The sequence below is a fragment of the Malaclemys terrapin genome, chromosome 3 (assembly GCF_027887155.1).
Source record: "Malaclemys terrapin pileata isolate rMalTer1 chromosome 3, rMalTer1.hap1, whole genome shotgun sequence".
Classification (NCBI taxonomy): domain Eukaryota; kingdom Metazoa; phylum Chordata; order Testudines; family Emydidae; genus Malaclemys; species Malaclemys terrapin.
Genome location: NC_071507.1, coordinates 17,348,865 through 17,371,226, shown reverse-complemented (window position 1 = coordinate 17,371,226; position 22,362 = coordinate 17,348,865). Strand labels below are relative to the sequence as shown.

The 22,362-nt window shown below is 42.9% G+C and overlaps 1 protein-coding gene and 1 long non-coding RNA gene across 5 annotated transcripts in view; one reads left to right on the top strand and one right to left on the bottom strand.

Moving 5' to 3' along the window:
* MEIS1 (Meis homeobox 1) overlaps positions 1-11,207 on the bottom strand; it is a 128,847-nt gene extending 117,640 nt beyond the window's left edge. For 3 of the 4 annotated variants that reach the window (XM_054021875.1, XM_054021877.1, XM_054021878.1), the window contains exons 1-6: positions 10,483-11,207; positions 8,578-8,804; positions 6,726-6,867; positions 6,245-6,295; positions 5,447-5,497; positions 4,003-4,149 (exon numbers count right to left, since the gene is read on the bottom strand). In XM_054021875.1, coding sequence (XP_053877850.1) covers positions 4,003-4,149; positions 5,447-5,497; positions 6,245-6,295; positions 6,726-6,867; positions 8,578-8,804; positions 10,483-10,494 — 630 coding nt within the window. In that variant the 5' untranslated portion in view covers positions 10,495-11,207. Of the gene's footprint in view, positions 1-4,002; positions 4,150-5,446; positions 5,498-6,244; positions 6,296-6,725; positions 6,868-7,006; positions 7,741-8,577; positions 8,805-10,482 lie in introns of those variants that run through there. The other variant, XM_054021876.1, reaches the window with a different exon arrangement.
* LOC128833756 (uncharacterized) lies at positions 8,811-20,659 on the top strand. The gene is made up of 3 exons (XR_008444329.1): positions 8,811-9,240; positions 9,389-9,428; positions 20,460-20,659. It is a non-coding gene; the product is annotated as an uncharacterized LOC128833756 (long non-coding RNA).
* The last annotated feature ends 1,703 nt before the right edge of the window (positions 20,660-22,362 follow it).

The following is a 22,362-nucleotide window of genomic DNA, read 5'->3' as shown; positions in this document are numbered from 1 at the left end:
CCCCCCGCAGGGCCCAGTGCGCCCCTAAATCCCCTTCCTCTCCCCCCCGCAGGGCCCAGTGCGCCCCTAAATCCCCTTCCTCTCCCCCCGCAGGGCCCAGTGCGCCCCTAAATCCCCTTCCTCTCCCCCCCGCAGGGCCCAGTGCGCCCCTAAATCCCCTTCCTCTCCCCCCCGCAGGGCCCAGTGCGCCCCTAAATCCCCTTCCTCTCCCCCCCGCAGGGCCCAGTGCGCCCCTAAATCCCCTTCCTCTCCCCCCCCGCAGGGTCCAGTGCGCCCCTAAATCCCCTTCCTCTCCCCCCCGCAGGGCCCAGTGCGCCCCTAAATCCCCTTCCTCTCCCCCCCCGCAGGGCCCAGTGCGCCCCTAAATCCCCTTCCTCTCCCCCCTGCAGGGCCCAGTGCGCCCCTAAATCCCCTTCCTCTCCCCCCTGCAGGGCCCAGTGCGCCCCTAAATCCCCTTCCTCTCCCCCCTGCAGGGCCCAGTGCGCCCCTAAATCCCCTTCCTCTCCCCCCCCCGCAGGGCCCAGTGCGCCCCTAAATCCCCTTCCTCTCCCCCCCCCGCAGGGCCCAGTGCGCCCCTAAATCCCCTTCCTCTCCCCCCCGCAGGGCCCAGTGCGCCCCTAAATCCCCTTCCTCTCCCCCCCGCAGGGCCCAGTGCGCCCCTAAATCCCCTTCCTCTCCCCCCCGCAGGGCCCAGTGCGCCCCTAAATCCCCTTCCTCTCCCCCCCCGCAGGGCCCAGTGCGCCCCTAAATCCCCTTCCTCTCCCCCCGCAGGGTCCAGTGCGTCCCTAAATCCCCTTCCTCTCCCCCCTGCAGGGCCCAGTGCGCCCCCAAACCCTCCTTCTGCCCCCCGCAGGGCCCAGTTGCGCCCCTAAATCCCCTTCCTCTCCCCCCCGCAGGGCCCAGTTGCGCCCCTAAATCCCCTTCCTCTCCCCCCTGCAGGGCCCAGTGCGCCCCTAAATCCCCTTCCTCTCCCCCCTGCAGGGCCCAGTGCGCCCCCAAACTCTCTTCCTCTCCCCCGCAGAGCCCAGTTGCGCCCCAAACCCCCTTCCTCTCCCCCCGCAGGGCCCAGTGCGCCCCTAAACCTCATTCCTCTCCCCCCCCGCAGGGCCCAGTGCGCCCCTAAACCTCATTCCTCTCCCCCGCAGGGCCCCCCTACACGCGCTCTCCAACCCGCCCCCTCCCCTTTCCTCTCCTCCCCGTAACCTTAGTGCACCCCCGCCCCAAGCCGCTCTCCTGTGCAGCCCTAGCCCCTGACACGCGCCCTCTAACCCCGCAGCACCGCCGCGGGGCTCGGAGGGAAGGGAAAGGAGCTGGGGGGCGGTTAGCCAGTGCCCAGCGGAAGAGGGCGCAGGCACTGCCCCGAGCCCTCAAGCGTGTCCCGGGGATGTCACGCCCGGGGTTTAGAGGTCTCCGGAGGAGGGCGCGCGGGAAGACAGAGTGAGTGGGACGCAGCCATGCCAGGCCCCTGACTCTAGTGGCAACACTAGAATGGCCCAGGGGATTTCCTCGCACTGGTGCCAGAGGCTGAGCCCGTCTCATGGCCGCAAAGAGCGGACAGCTTTCCAAGCGCCGGGCTCTCCCGCCCAGGGCAAAAGGCGGCTAAACCGAAACTCAGTCGGGCTCTAGAGACAGAGGGGTTAATTAGATAACTAGGCACTCCGGCTCACATAACACCTGACGGGGATCTGCATTTGTCAGCACAGCCTGACGCACACAACAACACAGGTTTCAAACTGGCTGGGCCACATTCACAGGCGAACGGAGAAGGACCCTTCTCTTTTCATCCTCCCCCTTTCCTAACGCGCAGCACAGTCCCGATTGAACTCTTCTTCTCAGCCAGCGCCCGCGTAAGCTGCCCCACCGCGCTGGGAACCTTGCAACTTCTGAGCTGCACTTGAACATCTCCCTCCGTCTAGGAAAGGCAAAAGACACGTGTGCCGCTTTCCTCCCACAGCCTCTCTGCACAGCCTAACGCTGCTGGGAATTAAAGACCAGAAAGCATTCTCACCCCGGCCCCCCCGCCTTCCAACCTACTCCAACTTTCTGAAGCAAATACATACCAAATGGGGCAATCCGGAGGTGACACATTCAAATGTCACACCTATCGCATAAGCAGTGAAACCACAACTCCCAAGTTAAAAGCATAAACTTTTGTTTTGGCCAACCTAAGACAATTTGGCCTCGCTATCTATATTGCAATCTTTGCAAGCCACACACTGAAGGTACATTACTAACAAGCGGGCACAAGGTGACTATTACCACGGGAGCGCAATGAATTGATATCAATCCTCAGCCTTATAAAAAAACCCAGCCAAAACTACAACTTCATTTCTTAAGCTTTCACTTTAATAAAATAATGATTCGTTGGGAGAATGGGGTATAAATCTTCATTTTGGAGGCAATTAAAGTGTTGATTTCATTCGTGCCCCTAAGCGATTCTTGTAATTTGCTCAAATAGCTTTATGTACCCAGCACTCCAGAGCTTTTAGAAACCCATTTTCTAGTTAGACTTGTTGGATTACAATTTTTATTCAACAGCAGCTATCCGAGTTTTCCTAATCTAGATCTGAATTTAACAATTCCCTTATTTTAAACGTTATAATAGTTATGTCGGATGCAAGTCAACCAGATAGAAGCAATGCCCATGTTTCCATCTTGTTTTCAATGTCTCATTAAAAAAGTTGAGAGTCGTGCTAACATTTAGAAATAGTTGAAAGCTTTTACATTCTCAGTATAATTTAAAAACACTGGGTTTCTTGCAAGTTCATGCCTTAAGTCAAACCATTCTTCTGTTCTACCGCTACATTAATAACAGTCCGATAATCTTTGCTTCTTTCTCGTACATAAAAAACAACAACATCTGAGCTAATACCAAAGCTGAAGTATAGTGCACCTTTTTGTAAGTAATCTATAAAATAACTCCTGGTTGACAGTGTTCTTGATAATGACAAAGCAGCTAAGAAAACTCCTGTCTGCTTGACTGCGCCTTGCTTTAACAAAAGGAAACCTCCAGAGTCAGCCTCATTACACCTAGAATTGTATATAGGAACCAGATCATAGTTTTTAGTTGTTGGGTTTTTTTCCCCCTGAGCCAAATACTATTTCTCATAATAAACAACCCACCATTAAAACGTTACAATTCACAACAAGGAGCTCAAAACGCCAAGGTTCACCCACGTTAATGTTTTAGAAGCTTGATTTGGCTTTGGTAACCTCTTGAAATTAACCCAAAAAAAAAATCACACTACAAGCCAGTGAAGGAAAGCAGCTAACACAAGTCGTCACTATATGCACACATTGGGTGTAGAAGCCTTTAGGGTTTGGTCTATCCCAGCTTTAACACAGACATCCTAAAAGCCACTAAACTGTATTTTTTTCTAAAGGAGACAGTTTGAAAAACTTGAAAGATCAATGAAAATAAATTAAAACCTTGGTCTGGTTTTATTTTTCTATTAAGTAAAATAAAATGGGCGCGCTTGCAGCAGGCAGGCTGTGCACAAAGCAATGTTCACTGAGGTCTAAAAGCGCTCGGCCAAGGAAAACTGACAAGACAGACTAATGAACCGTAGAGACAGGAGGAAAATAGCCAGTATTTGCTAGATTTCAAACACTCTCTGTCTTCCCTGGACCACCTATCTCGGATTTTATTATTATTTTTCTAAGTGGCTTCAGCTATTCCTTTCCAAGCATCCAGAAGCCTGCGATTCACGGCTAACGCTTCTATTATTATAAAGGGTAAATAAAATAAAGACAAAAATTAAAAGCGACAAGAAACAGGTCAAGTTTGCAGGCAATGCTTTTACAAGCTCATCTCGCCAGGTCGAATCCGGGAGCAAGCCTTAATGAAGCAATAATAGCCACATTATTCAAAAATTTTCATTTCGATGGAAATTTATCTAAAAGGGACTTAATCATATGCAAATAATAAAAGGAGGCGTAGTGACCCAGCAAGCGATCTGCATACAAATTTCAGCGTGTGCAACACTGGAGAGATCATCATACCTGATCTGTTAGATTTGCTGATCTTGTTATGTCTTCACTGTCTGATTTTGATCCGCCTTCTCTATCGTCTATCACCAAATCGATTGGCATTTTTCCTTTCAAACAGCTAATATACCGGTGGCAGAAATTGTCACATAATTCGTGTACCTACATTATGACAGAGGTAAAAAAAAATGAAAATATAATCAGGAGTACATAAGTGAAATTGACAAGTGCAATCAACCAACCCTTCCCCCAGCCTTGTGACATCAAAAGTTCTAAATGGGGGGAACACACAGCAATTATCCCCCGGAGACCTCTAGACGCATCCAGAATTAGGAATAACTTTCTTTTCTCGCAAAATAGAGATATCCCAGAAAATTGACAGTGACAAGATGATTCACAGGCTACAACATATTCAACACCCGTGTTAAATTCATCTGCTCCCGGAGCTGTGGCCATGAGAGAGGTGACCTGCATGGGTGACATTTAAGGTAAACTATTTAATTTCAACCAGTTATTTCATCATAAAACCTTTCCAAATAGTATGAAGAGAGAAAGGGATTTTAAAAAAACAACAACTGGATGCACTATACTGAAATACATTATAGGCATCCATGATCTTAAACCCCAAATCACTGTAATATATTTGTTCTTGAGTTTCCACTATTAATGGGCATATTTTCACAACTTTCATGTAGAGTGAAAACAACCTGCCTGTGATGGTTAGATAAAATGGCTGAGGGTTCTAAAGAAACTTTTCAACCATTTAAAAACCTCTCTAAATGTTTATTTTTTGGAGAAAGGAGATCCTCTTGTAGGCCAGCTATCAATTACATATAAAAATCCACTGGAAACCTGAACGTGCGTTCAACTGAATGTTAGTTTGAATTACATTGCGTTCATATTGCTATTAATTATTATTATTATTGCTGAGATTTCCAGAATAGGGAGGGAAACATATTCTCTCTTAGCTGCATATTCTCTCTTAGCTTAGAGGTGTACAGCATTCACAGAATCAAGAAACTGACACAACTATCAACTCTGCTTTGTCTCTGCAAAATGTTACAGGACAATCTGTGCCCTGATTGTGACCTGCAGATGGGTCTTTTAAAAAATCTCGACCAAACTAACTGAAACTAAACAAAGCACCTTCACCAAAAACAATCAATCTCCGAGGCGTGGCTGAAATAAACAAACAAGCAAACAACATTCAGAATATCGTCTGCAATACACAGAACTACGGCTATTTATACAAAGCCAGCAAGGTATTAACATGAACACAAGGCCGGGTCGTTTGTGAGCCCGGTTTTAGAGGCTGAAATTGTAATTAAACTGCGAAGAGAAATGGACGCTAAGATTGGTCTTGACACTAATTACCAGACAGAAAGACATTTATGCAAATTTACCAGAAGCTTGAACTTCAGCAATACTGAAACGTAGGAGGAAGGGAGAAAAAAATTACCTTCTCTAATTCCAATAGATGAAACCTTAATACTTGTATGGCTTGAATCATCTGCAAAGACACAAACAACACGAGCATCTATCTCATTCCTGAGTTTCGGTATATCCCCATAGCTGCCCCTGCTGTAGTCTATAACTTCACTTTTTTAGTAGTAGTAGTAGTAAATAAAAAAGTTGTTTTGATTTATGGCAATAACACTAAAACTTAATAGCAGTGGCTTTGTACGCTGTTTAACAAGAAGCGAGCTAGAGTTAACAAAAAATTCTATTGCAATGAAGTAGCTAAATTATACGGATCGTAAACATTTCCTTCAAAAAGTGCAATCTATTGCACCATCGTTGGACCCTCGCTTTGCAAACTAGGAGAAAATATCCCTAATGCACAGGCAAAGTATTTGTTTATCCTTAAAAAAAAAAACTTGACTTCATTTTAGGTCGGTTACTTAAACTATTCATCTCTATCCATAGTCACTGTTTACATTTCCCATAAAAGCTATTTTAAAGGTGCGGGGGGATATGTGGAGACCTCAAATACACTGACACATTCGTAGATAAAACCATGCACTGCTTAGGCAGCCAAGTCTGCCACAAAGACCCCAAACTCTCATTTGGATGGGGCTTTCTTTATGTACCTCGTTATGTGATTTTACTTAACAGGGAATTACCACGCTGGATTGCTTGTAATTAAAAAGATCCACGCGAGAAAATTTCCATTTACAGCCCCAAATCCTTGTCAAAGCCTAGAACCATCTCTCTCCAGAGGGCAGAGAAATAAAAAGGGAGCGCTGTTAACTCTTACCAAGTTATCCAGTTCAGGATTAGAGGAAAATAGGGGTTTTTCTGCTCGGATCTAAATATAAGAAAGGGGAGGAAAAAAAGATTTGAAATATGGAAAAAGAAAAAGCAGACGTTATTATTTCTTGCTTCATTACACTGTCGGGTCCATTATGTAACCTTTCCTTCAAAGCTCTGACTGTTAGATTTAGTACATCATATAAACACTTAAACAAATGAATCAAATGCACTGAAAATACCCACAGACCTTATTATTAGTTACATCTATCTAGCTACTCTCCATCTTGTGTGAGCTGCACATCCCTACAATCAAAGTTTAAAAATATATATATTCTTTATTTATTTATTGAGCTGGTACAATCGAGACTGTATTGATTTATTTCTGGCAGTATAGAAGGGGAGGCTATGAATGTTTTTTTTTTTTTAACGGAGACTTGTTTTCTTGTTATGTTAGAGGTATTTTCCCCCAGTACGGTTTTGCTGACCTGTTTGGCGAACACTGCTATGTCTTCATTGAAAGACTCTGAGGAGCAAACATCGCCTCCCGCTACCCCGGGCTCCCGGGGAGTGCATGTAGCTAATTCACATTTCTCAAAAATCAGTGCTAAAAGAGGGAACAGGGGGTGTCTGAAAGAAAATACAATAGTCACAAACAAGACAATGGTTAGTCCCAGAATAAGTGTGGGAGAAACAACCAAGGTGATCTTTTAGCAAGCCCACTACCACCACCCCAGCTGCACCCCTCCCCCAATCATAGCTCACCTACCCTTCAACCGAGAGACCTGAAGTCGAAGGCCCTGAGCCATGGACTGTATCTGATGATCGCTTCAGCATATCTGGCCAGAGAAATTGTTAACATTTGCTATGAATAAAACCAAAGCGGTTCCAGCAGCCATTTTGAATTAACTTTCCTTTCCTTTTTTTTTTTAATTATTATTAGTAGTATTTTTGTTTCGCTCCCCTTCAAGTTGCGGACTTTCTGGATTAAAAAAACAAAACAAAACAACCCAAGCAAACCCCAGCTTTTTGGACTCGGGTGTGGAACCTGCAAATCTCCCTTGGCATCGGTAATGATAATGTTCAAAATGAGAGCTGTTAACTTCGAAGCCCAGCCAAACTGCCAGTGAGTTGCCCCAATTCGGGTAGCTCCAGCGATCCATTTACATTCACTTCAGTTGGCAGAACACGCTTTTATTTGGGTCATCACCCCCCCTACTTTCCCTCCCCGCAAGTTACTCAATAGAGGCGCTGCTCACCCCTCTTTTTGCTGTATACTATTGCACCATGATACCGACCTTAGAAATGTATAAGCCAAGTGCTTTGATTTTTGCTAGCTGGAGTAACTCTTAAGGAGAAGTTTCAAGTCATTTACTAGCTATAAAAGCTCAACTGAAAATGTAATATTTTATTTTATTACAAAATGCGTTCCATTTCCGGGTTTCATAACTATTCCAGAGAATCCGGAATGGAGTTTAAACCAATCCTACAGATTTGTGATAATGAGATAAAGAAACTGGACGATGGGATGGTTTTGCTTCAAAGCTCGCTGTTCTCAGCGAGATGGGGGGACTGGATCTTAAAGTTCACTTCAACTTAATATGCGCGAACTGTTTTTAAAGATATCCACAGAGCAACGTAACACATCAGTTCCAAATGCAATGGCCTAGAAACTATTTTATAAGTTGCCGCATTGAGATGCCTCAAACGCTGCTACAAAACAGAGCACAGCTCAAAGAAACAACCCCGAAGGTTTCTACTTAATACAGCGTTATATATTAACAAAGCTAAAAAGTTTTATTCAGAATGGAACAGTTCAAGGTATTCTTTCTAAACTCTTCCAAAATATTTACCTCCCAAAACAGGTTGTACCACGGAAATCTTTCCTTTTGATCACAACACTAATGACTAATTTTCCTTAAGCTCACAGTTTAGCAGTCTTTTATATTTAAAAGTTGTGATCAAAACCACATAGGAGTGTAGGTTTATGCAACCAAGTATCTTTCCGTGTACACACACACACACAGACACACACACACACACACAAATTAGGCAAGTTATAATATTTGAACTGAATACTACCTATGGATAACGTTTATCCGTTTCAAGCCTCATGGAAAGTAAATCTTCTTTATTGGAGACTCATATGCCGAGCATAATGTGATGCAAAGAAAACTTTAAATCCACCCTAAAATTTGCATGCAATTATAATGGAAGCCCGGGTCACGAGAATTTACCTACAATCTGAGGTTCAATGGCTTTTACTTCTGCCTTCGTCAGCTAGGGAAATAAGGGAATAATCATATCTTAACTAATAAACCCGATGCCAGCTTTACCTACCCATAAATGGCATCTTTATCTCTCTTTAAAGCGTCATTGACAGAGGAGCCCATACTGGGAGGCATGGCGTTGGTGTGAGCAGTGTGCGGGTATTGATGAGAATGCAGCGGAGGACCGTGATTCAGATGGTGAACAGGCTGCATGGATCTGGCGGCGTGAGGATCCCCATACATGGTGGTGGGGATCCCTACTCCATCCATCCCACCGTAATGGGGTAAATCGTCGTACTGCATGACAGACAAAGAAAAAAGGGTCAGAAGGCCAGTCGTAACCGGAGGTTAGAACGGGGAAAGCCGTTCCAGAGTCTTTCACTTGGTGAAGGTCCAGCACATGGAATTGGGCAGTGCTAAATCTATGAATTTAAAATAAACAGGACCAAAAAAAACAAAACAAAAAAAAAAAACAAAAACAAAAAAGAGGGGAGAGGGTGAAGATCTGTAAAAATACATTTCCCCAATAGGCCCTCAAAACGGATTAATTCTGGATCCTTGAAAAGCATCCTTGTGGAGGGAAGTAGGTAAACGCAGCGTAGGTTGCTTTGGAGTGACGCTCAAAATAAACACGTTGCTGAAAAGTTGCCTGCTTCAATATGTCTCCACAGCAAAAGTTAAAATGAGGACACCTATTATTAACACGTGAATTAATACAGGCTCCTGGTTTAAGGTATTTCTCTGTGTGTCTCTGTGTGTAAATTGTCCCAGTGGAAAGCATTTCCTAATGTTTAAATTATAAACTAAACTCTCTTTAACAAAAATGTAAAGCACGAGTTTAGATGCAAGAACAAAGCTGATACTTTTTCTAATTATTGCAGCACAATTTGAACATTTGGAATTCCCATATGGAGGAAAAACGTGAGTTAAAACATTTAATTAATTTTAAGATATCCTGTTTTAAACCTTTCCACTGTTAAGAAGGGAAGTACACAAGTATCAATGATCTGATGTTATCCAAAGTTTAATAACAAAAGAGTCAATTTTTGGTTTACAGCTATTATGTACAAGCTACTTTAATGTCGATTTGCTGCAGATGTGTGCATGTGCTACTGAAAGTTTTGAATTTTAAGTGTATTCTTTGTTAAACATTAAGAACCGAAAGTTAAAGTTTTATTTAAGGATAAGGGGAAGCTGCCACTTTTAATCTATTAAAAGCAAAAGTGTGAATAAGTTGTTTTAAAAAACACTGACAATTGCTTGAACTGAAAGAGTAAAGGCAAGTTTGTCAGGACAGCAACTTTCTTTTACAAACTGTACTTTGAGGGACAGTACACACATTATTGCAAGCAAACTTAATTTTATGTTGTTTTTCATTTAAAAACTCTATTCGTTACATTGTAATTGTCCCTCACAATATTTTCATCGCATTTCAATTTATCTGAATAGTCTAGAAAAATTAGTATTGCATCCAAAATAGTAATAAATAGTAATAATAAATATATGTGCATATTATTTCTGCCTACTTAAATATGCAACTATTTTTAAATGAAGGTCTGACTACAGCACTGCACATTTGTGATGGCAAAAAGTTATGTTTACTTAAAGTTTAATAAGTTATCTTTGAAAAGTGAAGATGTATGTCATCACTAACATATTAAAATGTTCAACGACACGTTAGTTAAATATTTTAGACACTGGTGACTTTAAAATGACATTGTATTCTTAGCAGTATATCTGTAATACTGATAAATACATACACTTGTATTTTCAGTTACATGCCTGTATGTGATTACTTTATAGAAAGTTTGCCTCTTCAGTGAGATGTCTGTGATAGGAATTGATAGAATCAAGAAATTGACAATATATATATAGATTTGAGCCAAAGAAGAGGTGGGAAAAAACTTTTTCGCAGCGTCTCTGTCAGCCACGTTTCAATATTATTTCACATTTAAATTCCATTTTTAATACGTACCCTTTGCGCCATCGGCCTGGCTTGCTCCCTTCCTACTTCAACTTCTAATATATCCTCTTTAAGGCCAGTGTGAAAAGAAACAAACGCAAACTCTCCCCCAAACCCCCCAAAATGCAAAAATCCCTTAGAGTCGCCAGCAATGTGAGCAATCGAGGAAAATCTTCAGCTTACTGGATCTCAAAGAAACGATACAATAATTCAGCATTAAAAAAAAAGAGAGAGACTCGCGCTCCTTCTCTTTCTTTCTCTCTCTCACTCTCCCCCTTTCGTTTCCAAGACAGCAGCGGGGAGAAAGCAAATATCCTTTCCCCAAATCAGTTTTTTTTTTTTTTTGGTTAAAAAAAAAAAAAAGTGCCCCTCAAACCCAACTACCAAGTCTCATGGCTTTTTGCCACTCCAGCTGTCAATCAAAGGCGAGGTTGTCAAGGTGGTGAATGAATGATGATGATCCGCTGTGTGTACTTCCAGTGCTCTGGACACCTCAAATGTTAATATTCAAATGCATGGAGGTCTAAGCGCTGGCTTGTTCTTGAATCAGTCCTAATTCCTAATCAGATCTCGCTCGCGCGTTCCCTTTCCCCCTTTGCAGCGGGAGAGGCTAGAGGAAGAGGGTTAAAAATGTCTGTCTGAGTTTGTCTTAAAGGAGCCACGATCGATGCTGCCTGCTGCAAGTCCCCCGTGCGTGTGTAAAGTGTGTGTTGCACAGGCGGAGAGGTGGATTTGGACCAGAATGCTGGAACCCGGAAGTAGTGGTGGCCATAACAGGTCGCGTCTTACACAATGCACTGGGCTGCATCAACTCGGCTCCCAGCGCAGGGGTGGGTTGGGTGAGATGCAAGCAACGAGGCTGTGCGAGCCACAGAAGCGTTCAATTAACAACACACACACACACACGGGGGTTACAGTTACTAAAATAGATTCTAATTCTGGTGTCTGGCTGGGCTATTAGCTATTTTAAGAGCTCCCTGTAAGTAGAGTTTATTGCTGCCGGCCAAATTACGGGGTATTGCAGGGCTGGGGGGTTTTGTTTTGTAGGGGGCAGGATTTGTTTCTGTCCCCTTTTCACACCGAATGCTTTGGGTAATTGTTTGCAGCCTTTGCAAAAGCTCTGAGATCGCTCACTTGAGTTATGTGAAGAAGAGGGAAGCAATGGTTACAGATACAACATCCATCCTTCTTCCCAGAGCCCTGCAAGCACAGCTAGTACGCCAGCGTTTCTAAGTGTCCGAGCAAAACTAGGAGATGGTCCTGAGCACCTGCGTCTGGACACTGGCTTGTTTTGCTTGCGAGTGCTATTACTGAAGTGATTGGCAAGATCAAGGGCAGGAAGACAGACCCCAGGAGTGCTGTCTGATACATTTTCTCTCTCTCTTCTCTCGCGCTCAGCTAATGTCATACGCAGCAATCCACGCCGCTCTGCCTACCCGTCTCTGAGTTTAATGGCCATTTCCTTTGTCTAATAGCAATGGTTACTTTGTATTTACACCCTCGCTACACGGCAGCGCGCTAAAGGATCAGCAGTCCCTCCCCCCCAACCGCAAGACTTTCATCCTTTTTTGTATTCAGAACAAACAGTCTTTTTTTCCCCAACTAACTCCCAGCAACGAAAGTAAATCTATTAGAGCGAAGTTGAGCATTAGAACGAAAGGACCAAAACCCACTTCGGATGAGCCGGGCTTATTTGCTAGAACTTATTCGGTGCCCGTGTAACTATGAGCAGATGTTCCACACAGACATTAGTTGATTCAAAAATGCAACATCTTTCAGGGCAGAGATCCGTGAGAAGGGGTTTTTTCTCTCCCCCCACCCCCTAAGCTCCAAGTCCCTCAGAAAACTCCCCCTGCGGTATGTTGGAAAATGAGCTCACCCAAATCTCAGTAGGCAGCAGTGGAGGAGCCGCAGTCCAATCAGGAGCTTGTCTTCGAAAGCCAGCCGTGCATTGGTGGAGGGGAAAATCAATTATCAAATAATCGATCAGCAGGGAGCTTCGATCTGCGGGGAGTGCCAAAAAACTCTCCCTCGGAACAGAGAGGCTAAGTTCTCCAAAGCAGAAAGATTGCTCACTTGTTCTGCTTACCCATAGTACAAGCTGCGCTTGCTGCCTAGAGGCAGACATAAACAGACCCTGCAAGGGGAATAAAAGATACCCGTCACTCTCTCTCTCTCGCTATATATATATATAGAGAGAGAGAGAGAGGCAGAGAAAAGTATTTTTAAAAACTTTTAACTAAAAAAGTTACGATACGACATATTTATGTCAACACGATGTTACGGAGCTTGATATGTGAACTCAGCAGGCTGACAGATTATACTGACACAGCAAAGCATTCAGTGCCAGCGTTTATTGTTTACAATACACAAGTTTGTGAACCCGAGGCATCTTCAGTAGTGTTCCCTGCATGCCGTGGTCCATACACGTCATGTAATGATCGTACCTTTGATTGTTTTGGATAAAGAAGATCACTTTCTCCTGTGGCATTACAGCTGCAACTTTTGACGTGACAGCAAAACCTGAAATAGTAAGAGCGATCACTAAGAAGTGGTCCCCTCATTAGTGTTTGCCATGAAATATTCTGATTTCTTTCCATTTCTAGATTTTTTTAAAAAAAGAACTCCACGCTTATGATTTATTATTATGGCAATTTTATGTTTGCTTTTGGGATGCTCAGGCAGTAAGTCTTAAGCAGAGATAAATCACATACGATTTCTGCCAGGCCAAAGTCTGAAATGTACTGTTAGCAGACAGAATTCCCAGCATCAACATAATCCCTGCCTGCGACCTAAATATTCTCTTAAAGTATATTTTAGGGGGCAAAACAGATTTAAACTCACTTTTAAAAAAGCCAAAGACTTTTCTGAAGCTGTAATTGCAGCGACGATGCAAAATAAAACAGTATTTTTATAAGGATTGCCATTGAGAGAGCTCTAGTATTCCCTAAACCATCTCTTTTCTCTGCAGGAGAGTGCAGTTGTTTCATATTCTACCTGTGTGATTATTCAAATGATCCGCCGGCTAGGTGTTTCAAATTTGTCTCAGAAAGGAAAGATCTGTCATCGATCAGATCAGTTCAGTGGGGTGGGGAAAAAAGTGCCAAATCAAACAATAAAATAATCATACATAAGGCTCAACGATCCTTAAATGAGCTGCATGGGGCGGGTTATCCGAGTAAAATCTACAAAATAGAAATTACTGTGAAATGCACTAGGGTAAAACTGCTTTTTAAGAGCTCTGAGGGTCTCCTGGAGGAGACAGATCAGAACAATTTGAAGCGTGTAGGTACTCTTTAGTCCATCTCTTTCCGCGACATTTCAAACCTCAAGAAAACCAGTTTCGATTTTCCTCCCTTTGCTGTAGGACAAACCTTCTATGCCAGCGATGACTTCAGGTAAGACCATTTTAATACCCTAACCCTTCCTCTTCTCAGTATTGGGAAGTATTTGTTGTGCTCTTACCAGACTTATGTCTGATTTCTATATTTATTTAACTCAGAGACTGAATTCAGAAGCGAATCCCTGTTTTACAGGTTCCTTCCAAAGGAGGATACAATTTAAATCCCAGAAATGCAATCCCTCTTAAAAATAAAAAAGCTTTAAATCTTAAATCTAGCGTCACTACCAGGCCTTTATGAGAATAATTCAGAACAATCGGGGCTAGAACACTTTTACAATGTAATTACAGTAGTACAAATTGTTTGCCCAAACCTCATTCTGGATAAGGATTTTACAATTAGCAAACAGTTATTACTGTTGGGGCTTGCTGCGAGAAATTGCACTGAGGACGTCTCGAGTTGCAATCTACTGGCCATAAAAAGACTAACCAGGCAGCAATTAATCATCTATTAAAAGGGAAAAGTAAACGGACAGTTCCACACTATCTCAGTAAACTACCAACGACGTTTATGTGTTCTGTGACTACAGCGACGCACACATTCCCAACTACTGCCTTTTTAGGAAATGTAGCTATTATTTTTGCCAAAATTAGGGATCTGATTGCTATTTATTGCAGGAACGCATTTACACTTGCCATTGTACTATGAAAAAGAAACCGTGGGCTTCCCTTGAATTTTACAGCGAAATGTGCAATTAGACAGAAAATAGGCAGAAGTGCGTACTGGATGTAGATCTGATGTTCGCTTTTTCCTTATAACAGTGTTGAACAGATTTAGCATTTAAGATGACGTGTTTTGCTTTGGAGCCTTGTATGCACTACTTCTGGGATGCTACACCGATAATCATTTTACTTATTCTTCACCTCAGAAGTTTGCAATTTGAACTTGTATAAGCGAAGGCCTTTCACATGAGTTAGAAGGAGAGGTCTCAAAGTTCAGATGATGATTCAGAGCAAAATGATGAAGAAAGTCCTCCATTTAGTGGAATTTGTATATATTTGCTTATCATATAATAAATAAGACTTTAAATCAGTCTGAATTTCCTAGCTTAAGGACATAATTAATCTTAACTAGTAACATTAAAATGTGTACTAGTTTTCTGATGGCTTTTTATAGTTTGATGGGAAGGGGCTTGGAGTTGGAAAAAAATCAGCAACAATATATACTCCTTCCCCATTAATATTTACATTTAAAAATTCAGATAAGGACAAAATCCCCGAAGAAAACAGATTTTAAATGCAGTAGAGAGATAATAAAGGAATGTGGCAGATAAGAGTTTCCAGTGATATGAGTAAAGATACCAAAAAGTCAAAGCCTAATGAATGGCTGTGAGAAAGGTGAAGAACTATTTAAAGATCTATTAAAGGGCAAAATCTGAAAAGGTGATAATAAAAGGAGGTTAACTGGAGGGGATTAAGTGAAGATGTGAATCAAGTGCCCATATGCAAGTAAAACTATGGTGCATGGAGCTAGAGGTTTGTTTACTGGATTCTGCTTCAGAAAACAAAGAACGCCTGGTCCAGTTCAGGAGTCAACCAGAGGTCAGCTTGTGCTATCCAACAGTCACAGACAAAATAGTTAAGTCACTGTATTCAGTAAACAGTCTGAATGAATAATGTTAGAAATGCACTTTGCAAAGGAAAGAACTGATTTCATTAGACTTTTCTATTTCAAATCTTTAGAATAGCAGGGAACTTGAGGGGAGGAGTAAAATGAAGGAGGGGGGCACTACACTATTTAACATAATTACCAGTTCTGACATTTTCAGAAATTATAGAGGTCTTTTATTAATTAAATGGAGGGCTTAATAAAATATTCATAATAAAATTTACGGTTGACTTAAAACTTTCTAAACACTGCTATAAATTTTTAATAAATTAACTGAGAAATGAGTTACTAGCCTTGGCTTTTGTCACTTAAACTTCTGCATAACTAGTGAATGTGGAGTGAAAGCAACACAGGAACCTTTCAGAAACAAAAATGTGTAAAATTACAAAGGGTTTTAGATTTCAGAAAAGTCGCACTTAGATCTAGATGTAAGCATTCCTTATTTATAAAACTCGACTGTAGTGACGGATTCCAAAGAGCATTAGGAATAAGTCTGATCTGTTTTAGCCTCTGTTATACCGTAAGTTAGTATTTTAACATTCACATTACAATTAAACATGATAGAATGAAAGTCTGAAGTCACAAAATGTCCATTTGTGAAAAGTAAAAAGATCCACTTCACAATATTATATTTGCACAGGATCAAACAATAGTTAATGTTAAGTAGCTACAAATCAATCTGGTGTATTTTCAATTACAATCTGTCACAAGTCCACAATTATGTTTTGGATGATCAGTTATTTCTTATTTGAGTTATTAGTAGTAGTATTTTGTTTAGCTGCCTAACTTTTGTTTACTATAACTCTATTTCAAAGACTCGTCGCTTTGTCTTTTATGTTGCTATATTTTTCGCTTAATACAAAATCGCTGGGTAAAAAAACTCTAGTTGTTTAATTAAAAATAATCTGGTCGATTGTTTTGCATTTGAAGACTTGAGCTTTTGTGCCGTCTACTGGACAATGAAAAAACTACAGCCATAATTTACTTAAACTTTCTTTTGGATAAAAGTACATTTTCGGAGAGGATGGTAAGTCTATTTGGAGGGGCGTGGCGTCAAAATTGAAGATGAGGGAAAGAAAAGTGGCCCTGAAACCGAGATCTATAGATTAAGTTACATTTTTCTATATAAAAAACTTTTATACTCCAGTTTTAACGGCTCAAGATTTTATTGTCTCATGAACTACACTCAATCAATTGCATTAAGGGTGACCTCAGAAAGACGGTTTGAGTTTATATGTGTGAGACGGTCTTAAACATTTAGATAAATGTGAGTGATAGAAAAAATGAGGATAAATATTGGTAAATGGTTTAATGCTTCAGTTTTAGAATTATTATGAATTAAAGTTCTGTAGCTTGTCCCAATGTAAAAGAAATCATTTCACTTCTAAGCAACACCGAGGTCCACAGACTAGTACCAAAGGAGAGCAAATTACATTTAAAACTAATTAAAATTGTTGGGGGGGGGAAGAGAGGGAGATATGGGCATTTAGGTGAGTAGTGCATTATTTCTTAGGATTGCAAGGGATTAAAAACCATGCACGTTACTGCTTTCATTTCGTAATCATCTGCCTGTAAAAGTGCTACGGGAGCTCCCTGTCGGATGCTCTGAGATACATGCAGCAGAAGTTGGATAATTTCCTCTTAAATTTTCAGTAAACACTTTTGGTTCTCTGTTCTTTAGCCTATATAGGAAGCTGTTTTAAAAAGTCAAGCAAAGGAGATGTTGCAAGAGCTACATTGACTTTTGCAGATGGATTTGGAAATGATTAGCACAAAGATTTACTGAAATTAAAATCCTTATTGCATTTAATAAAACAGCAGTGTACATTTAGATAAAAAATCTGAGTCAAAGTGAGTTTTAGAACATTATGAACATAAATCTGGTTAAATAAGCTGTTTTTATATATGCATGTATGCGTGTCTGTATATACACACATACACACAGAGAGAGAGAGACCTTAAAATATGCTAAACAGAGCTATAAAGAAACCTTTAACCACTTGGATTAGACCAAGAGCTATAGGTATCTTGCTTTGCAGTCACTTGCAGAAGTGGAAGAGAGTTTGAAATTCGCCTGCAATCGTTTCCCACTTCCACTGTGAAAAGTTCTTATTCTGAATTCGTCTGCTCATATAGTGCTGTCATTCAAAGACAAGCTCTTCATACAGATTTGAACTTTATTAGCGATGCAAGATATTTTTTTCACACTAGACAAAATAGAAATGCGATTAACCTGTGCGTATATTGAACGTTTAACACGGTATGTCAACCCTGGTACATCAATATGAAAGTGTTTGTGAACTAGTACAAGCCTCATTCAAATTATCCATTAACAAATAAACACAATTTTAAAGCCACTAGCAATGGGAAATTGGTATTTCATAACCTCAGTTGTACTATAGCAAAATCAGTGTATTTTGTTAGAACCTTAAATGCTATGTTTGCTTAGAGACAAATTCAACATATAATTTCTTTCAGATTAACTCATGGTATTCAGCTTGTCTAGCGAATACAGTACAGAAATATTTCAGATTACCTATAATACTGATGATAAGGTACAATTAAATAATTAAAACAGGAATTGCGAGTAATGTAAGCTTTTTGGATGTTGCATGTTTAGTTTTCATTAGTGAGTAGGGATTTTGCAAATAATACATATAGGTAAACTCAAGCATAAATAACTACAAAATCCTTGTTAAGATTTTCAGCTATGTATTAACATATTGTACGAATCAGGCAATGTTTTGTGACTACTTGGTCTTGTTTTTTAAAACAACAACAACAACAACAACCCCAAACTACTAGTTTTACCTGCGGGGACCTAGAAGAATGATTATCTCAGAGATCACTTTCTACAGTGATTGGTTTGGATAAATGTTTATAACGTACCAAATAAATACATACAGACGCTAGCTGTTGTGCATATCTAAAACAAATGACTCCGGACATGGGCCAACGTTACAGAGCAGCTCGAACTTCAAGGAGGATGGCTTTTCTGGTGACCAATTTAGAGGCAAATCTCCCCCCGCCTCACTCCTGCTAGGTTTTGCTGCGACGCTGCACCGTTTGATGCCGGGCTAAACGCAGGCAAACCCTGCTGCCCCAAGGAGCAGCCTTCCCGCTCCTCCCCAGGCTGTTTGTTTTTAAACCATCCTCTTCTCGTTCGAGCTCCACGGTTTGTCTCTCTCCAGCAGGGTGAATTGGGGGGGCTGTGTGTCTCTTTCAGGCTCCCCTCTCCCTCGTGCAAAGGCCTGCCCCCGCTGAGCAGGCTAACGGGGCCCGTGGGCTCTTGCCTTCAGCGGCCGATGTGTGTGAGCGGGCTTGTGCGTTACACAGACCCTCGCTTTCCATAGCACACCCCAGCTCGGGGCCTCTCTGTCCTGTGATCTGGGGGAGTATGAGTGAGAACTATCGCTGCTGGGTGGACACTCTCCCCCCCCCGCCCCAGCTCTTATGAAGAGCTCCCCCAGACAGCTTTACTCCACACGTTGCGTCGTGATCGCTCTCAAGCGGCACCCGGGGTCACTCCAGTCTCCAAAGGAGGAGAACTTCCATCCTTACTCCGGATTGCTCCCGAGCCTGCAGGCTGGCGGTGGGGCCGGCGGGACACCATGGGGCGGGCAATGTCTTTCTATCACTCTCGCTGGTCACTAGCTGGGCTTTGTTCCCCTTAACACAACAAGCCAACAGAGACGCTCCGGACATCGAGCGAAACGGCCCCGCTTTGCGATCGCTTCTCCCGCCCAGCGTGTCCGAACGGCACCTAGAATTCGGGTGTGGGCCCCTGGCTCGCCTCTCCCCCTATTGTCTCGTTCTCCTCTGCAGGGAAACAAGCCCGCACCCGGCCGCAGCAATACTCCGCGCAGCCCGCCCGCGCCATGGCTGCAACAAGAGGCCATTTGTCACCGACGCTATTATTTCAGGTGTGCTAATGGGATTAGGGCCGTGTGAAAAAGGTGCGGATTAATGCGAGTCCCTCTCGCAGGTACCAGCTGCCCGTGTTGTCTGCAGCCCCGGGATGCAGCAGCCCAGAGGTGCAAAGTGAAGGCGAGTCATTCAGAGGCACCGGGGCTGAAGCGAGAGGCGAGTGTCACGTGTAGCCAATGCTGGAGTGCAGGGGACAAGTCTCACACCTCGGCAGGAGGCTGTTAATTGATCGCCACCTGAAGAGCCGAGCCAGGGGAGAGAAAAAAGGACATGTGTCCGCGTGTGAAAGAGGAGACGAGCTACAAAAGGAGCGGGGCTCCAGGCAACCATGGCAGGGGTCTGCGCCAGGAGCATCCGCCACCCCACCCCACCCCCACTCGAAGAAAGAGTTAACAAATGTCTCCCCAGCCCGTCCCCCGCCTTGACAAGAAGGCGCAATTTCATTCCAATGTGTCGCTACCTACAACATCTGTGGGTACATGATCATAGACTTTTGCATAATTGCATCCTGACTTTATTCAAGGGATCCGCAAAGCTATTTCAGCATCTGTCTTTTCCAGCCGCAAACTGGAAGGCAAAGGGCTGCAAAAATGTTTTCACTCGCTGCCCCCCCACCCCCCACCCCCAAAGCGTTGCATTATTATTGATGCACAAATGACTGATCTCTGAGTAGCTCCTTTAAACCCAATACTGGAATTGTGTGTATGTGAGAACCAGTGTATGAGGGGGTGTGTCCTGACTGTGACAGTGTGTATATGTTTCTGGAGGTGTGTTTGCAGTGTTGTTATAGCTCTGTTTGTCCCACGAAATGAGAGACACAAAGTAGCTGAGGTAATATTTTTATTTGGCTAACTTCTGTACCTGTCTGTGCCTCAGTCTGTGCACTTGTGAGCGTGTACATGCCCATGTATCAGGGTGTATGTGTGTGTGTCTACGTATATCTGAGTCCCCTTAGGAGAATTTTTCAAGAAATTGTGGCTGCTAAAAAAAAGTGTGCACTATTCTAAAGATCAGTTAAAAGCCTGCTTGTTAATTATTTTCTTTTCTTTGCAGGAGAGTTGTCCACGCTGAGGTTTCTCCCTCATCCTTCCCTACAAGAGAGCAGAGTGTAGACCATGTGCGCCTCATGGTCCCAGAACACAGGGCCAGTCCTAGCCTGGGGACACAAGGATTTCAGCAGCGTTTTTCCCTACGGGGCGGACTAATTGTACATAGTTCCTCCCCCCCTATTCCTCCCCACTTACTTGAGCACACGCAGCTGCAGTCACCCTTGTGGCTTGGAAGGAAAGGCGGCCTCCTGCACCAAGGCTGCAAGGCCAGTTCCCCAAGGCAGCAGCTGCGAGAGGGAGGGGGGCAGGCGGTGAAAGCTGCACTTTCCTCTGAGCAGAGTAGTGTTCCCTCTGAGGGGCCCCCAGCCCCAGGAGCCGGCTCCCAAGCCCTGGGCCTCCCGCATGGAAGCAGTGTTGCCTCCTCCATAGCCACTAAGCCATCCGGACAGGCAAGGTTTGCAGTTTTAACTCTGGCTGTTCCACCACATTGTCCTTCTTAGTTCAAGGGGCAAGATCCATGTGTAGGAATCAACTGTTAGAACCAAGCACAGAGGCTTACAGCAAGAGATTTCAAAGGCCCGATTTAGTTTGTGATTAAGAGAATACCACAAGATAACAGTGATGATTGTTTCATTTAAAAAATCACAAAAAGCCCTGTCGTTCAGTGGGTGAGAAAGGGTAACAGAATGGGAAGATTCTACAAAGAAACACCTCACAAGTGTGTTCGCTTTCAGTTTACTCTGTTGTAGACTATTCAGTTTACGTACAATATTTTACTCTGGTTATGCTGGCTTCATTCAAAAAGGGTTATAATTGCATTTTACAGAAAACATTCACTATCAGTTTCTAACCCTAGACTTAGAAATGGGGCCAAGCCAGGAAGCATAGATCTCAGATCAGAGCTGGATTCAAACCTCCCAAAATCTGGAAGTGGACAGCTCTACTTGGAATCATAGAAATACCTATTAGAGCAACCAGCTAAACGCCCTGCTAATGCAGGATTGTTTCCTTGCATTTACTAGCGCTTTGTCCAGTCACTTATTAAATATTCTGCTGATGAGGCTTTCATCACTTTCTGAGGGAGATTATTCCCCAACCTGTTTTAGGCCCAGATTATTAAAAGCCAATTAGGCACTGCTGTGCTCAGCATCACAACACCTAACTGAGTTAGAAGCCTAAATATCATGTTCAAAAGGGATTTAGGTGCTTAGGACTCTAAATTCCATCGACAATGGGATAGACTCCTAAGTGCCTAAATACCTTTTGAACATGATATTTAGGCTCTTACCCCTAAATACCTTTACCAATCTGGGCCACACTGTCAGGAAGACTTTACTTCTAATTACTCTCCCTTCTACCACCTGAGGCATTCGCCTCCTCACATCCTTCCAATATTTATAGATGGTTTCCAGTCCCCACGTTGGCTGGTTTTTAGGACCAAATTAGGTTTCCTGCTCCAGCTCCCCAATTATCGTTCGCCCTGTTTCTGTTAGAAAAACAACCAAGTCTGTCAAATTCAATGGTGGCCTAATCTTATAGCTACAGAGGGGCCCGAACTATAATTGCCCAGCTATCGTCAATGGGGTCAACCCGTGTTAACCAGTTTTTAATCAAAATGTGTTTTCGGGTCTCTCTGTATTACAAATGGAACTGTACCAGAACTAAATGAAATATTCCAGGGGCAATTCACCACAGTCAAATAGAGAGGCACTGTTCCATTAGATGCTGCTTTGCCATGCAGCTGAATTAGGCTTTTTAGTTGCCATGTCACACTATTTTTAAGGGTTTCTATTATGCTAATCACAGCCACAGTTCTGCAATGACTTACACAGATGCTGAAATTTAAGTGAGGGTATGTCTACACAGCAAAGGAAAACCTGCGGCTGGCCTGTGCCAGCGGACTCGGG